Source organism: Montipora capricornis, chromosome 14 (assembly GCF_036669925.1).
Source record: "Montipora capricornis isolate CH-2021 chromosome 14, ASM3666992v2, whole genome shotgun sequence".
NCBI classification, from domain to species: Eukaryota; Metazoa; Cnidaria; class Anthozoa; order Scleractinia; family Acroporidae; genus Montipora; species Montipora capricornis.
In genome coordinates this window covers 41,057,304-41,060,447 of record NC_090896.1, presented here as the reverse complement: position 1 = coordinate 41,060,447, position 3,144 = coordinate 41,057,304, and the positions used below count along the sequence as shown (strand labels likewise).

The 3,144-nt window shown below is 39.2% G+C and overlaps 1 protein-coding gene across 1 annotated transcript in view; it reads left to right on the top strand.

Moving 5' to 3' along the window:
- Window positions 1-2,227, top strand: part of LOC138031986 (fibulin-1-like) — a 14,964-nt gene extending 12,737 nt beyond the window's left edge. The window contains exons 12-13 of the mRNA XM_068879574.1: window positions 1,402-1,469; window positions 2,147-2,227. Of these exons, the coding sequence (XP_068735675.1) occupies window positions 1,402-1,469; window positions 2,147-2,227 (149 nt within the window). The remainder of the gene's footprint in view (window positions 1-1,401; window positions 1,470-2,146) is intronic.
- Window positions 2,228-3,144: the final 917 nt, after the last annotated feature.

Here is a 3,144-nt window from a genome sequence, read left to right as displayed (position 1 = left end):
TGTTTCTTTTTCACAGCAATACGTTGCAAGCTCTCCTGAAGGAACACTCCTCCGACGTCTGTGACTTGATACTCAACAGCAATGCGCATGTTGTACGTGTGTGGAGCCGCTTCTAGTCTGAAGGCGTCAATGATGACTTTACAGGTGCTGAGTGATCCACTGTTAATCCCCTTAGGAGCTGGTTAGAGTTTTTCAGTGGGAAATCACACTTTGAATGCAAAGGACATGATTAAGTCAATAAAATAAGGTTGGCTCAACTAGTTTTCGAGGAGCAAGGGTGGCACAGTCGGTTAGTGCGCGGATTTAATGCAAAAGGTTCTGAGTTCGATCCTTGGATCTCACATCCTTGTTTCGACGTCTTTTCTTTCAGCGTAGCCTAAGTAGCTTTTAAATCCCCTTAAAACGGAGCCACTGAATTGAAAGAGTGGGTTAAGGAGCGCACCGTCGGCTTCCTGTAGAATACTCTCTAACAGAGTAAATTAACTTCCGACGTTAAATAAGGGTTACCTTTACCTTAAGGTTGCAATGGCCTTGTGAAAGATGTTTTGTTCTAAAGCAAAGAAAGCCGTTACTCAAAGACACTTAAGTTTCTTGTAATATATAACAGTCGTCGGTTTATTTCATTCCTCCTACAGGCCTTGATCACGGATCGACTTAAGTTGTCTCCCGACAAAGCCGTGGAGTTCATGACAAACTAAAGGTAAATTTATTTTGTGAGATGAGCTGTCCTTAATTAATTAATATTCATGAAGAAAAAGCATAGGAAATCACTACCGTGAAGGAGGTGCGGATATGTGATCTTTGATGAAACACTCTTCCTTGTGATGAAATGGTATATGAAATGAATCATATATGAACTGCGGATATGAAATTAAGTGAAGATATGATCTTCGCAGTTATGAACGCAATTTTTACAATTGCGTAGAGAAGCCTGAAAAATTCAGGACTTCAACGGGGTTTGAACCCGTGACCTCGCGTGTCAACCCTATTACGACAAATGACTATCTCCCAACGTCAGTGGCTTCATAGCTCAGTCGGTTAGAGCGTCGCACCGGAATCGCGAGGTCACGGGTTCAAACCCCGTTGAAGTCCTGAATTTTTCAGGCTTCTCTACGCAATTGTAAAAATTGCGCTCATAACTGCGAAGATCATATCTTCACTTGACTCTTCCTTGTGTTTGATATATTACTTTATAAATAGAGAAGAAAAGAAAAACTGAACGAAAAAAAAGGACGCGATGCAACGTTAACACAGTGATGCAAATAGCGTAATGAGTAACTTCCCCTTTACATGATATATGATATAAGGGAACCAGGAGAACAAAAATTGCTTAAAAGTAATCTAAAAGGGAAAGACATTATGGCAACCCTATTACGACCCTTTTCTTTTAATTTATTTTAGTCATCGAACCGTTATCACGAAGATATATTTGGTTTCGCTCAAAGGATCAAGGAACCAAAGGACATGAGGTAATTTATTAAATATTGCTGAATGGTAAAATTAAATTAAGTCATGCTAATAACAAGTTTTACATGCACACCCCAACCCGCTTGTATTAAAAAGCAAAAACAAAAACAAAAAAAACATTAACCAAAATGCACGTTTGATGAAGGCCGTGAGGTCGGAAAGCAAGAAGGGAGAGAGCTTGTTGCACGGTCCTGTCAGAAACACACACAGCCCCGTACTAGGCGACTTGTAATAACTCTGGCAATGAATTGTTTCATCAGCATTTGGCCTTGAACGACGCCAAACAATAAACAAAGAAGGCTGTTATGTATGGACTATTTTAATCTTTAAGGGGGTGTTGCGACTCCTCTCACTCACTCCTCTCACTCTTTAGCACAGAACATGCGCGGCAAATGCTAGAGACGTGTACCCTGAAAACTGAGATTTAAAAGGTGTAATTTAGTCCACCCATGTAGTGTGCGTGGTAGACGAAAGTTTGTACAACCGACATAAATCGCTTCATCCCTTACCTGTGTGACTTTTAACGACTCGGATAATTAATGATTACATCAAAAGTTCGAAAAGAACTTTTTATCTATAGCTAGCGATATTTCACTTTAAACATTCCTGTCCTGACTATACCCTCATGACGAAAAACGTTAAGTAAAATTGCTCTTCCCTTTTTTTTTTTTTTTTTCAGAAAACAGATCAAGAAAAGAGAGCTTTGAGGCGTATTGTAAAGGCCTTCCGCATGAACTTGTCAAGTGACTATGCAAGTTAAAACGAATGGTGCACAACATTAAATGGGTTCCAGAAAGAATATTAATAGGACACAAACTAGGAGGCAGTGCACAAACTTTGCTTGGCGCTTTGAACTAGCTATCCGTTATATCGACATGACTGTATGTTCACTATCCACGGCCCGCATTTAAAAATTGTTGCGGAATGTTTGTTGGGTAATATTCGCAATTATTAAATTCCGACCTCGGAGAATGCGATTCTAGCTTTCTCATTGGTTCACTGGATCACGGTTATCAGCCGTTTGACCTTATATAGAAATGAATGCGGGAAATGTCACTAAGTATAAAATTTTTGGCGCCCAGAAATCACATCACTTTCCGGTCGTTTATTAAACTTAGATAAAATTTAGCAAAAGCGAAGGTTGAGAATTTAGTAAAACAATTATTCCATTCGGCTTTGTTGGATAAGACATTGGTAATAGCTAACTCGACGCTACGGGCCTCGTTGACTATTTACCATTTTATATTCAACGCGGGCTCATGAAGTAATTGTAAAATATATCGCTACTATCGAGTAGCACTGCGATGAACTAGATCCCTATTATGGGAGAGTACAAACTCTCTTAGCTGTGTCATCTTAGAGAAACTTCATTTGGGTATTGTGTTGAACATCTACAAGGATTCGGAAACTACAACTCACCGTTGCTTCTCGTCATCCAAAGAGCTGATCAACCGTTTCGGTTTTTCTTTCAATGCCTTACATGTATTTTTGGCCAGCTCCTGGATTTCTGAAACGCATTATCTGTTGGACTTATTCGTTTTAATTAACATGATCACGTGATCAGTTGATGCCCAAGGCCTGTGCAGTGATGATAATCCTTGCACAATGCGTCACTAAATTAGGTACTTATAATAAATAAGAGATATTAGTATAATTCCATAGATGATTATTGAAAAT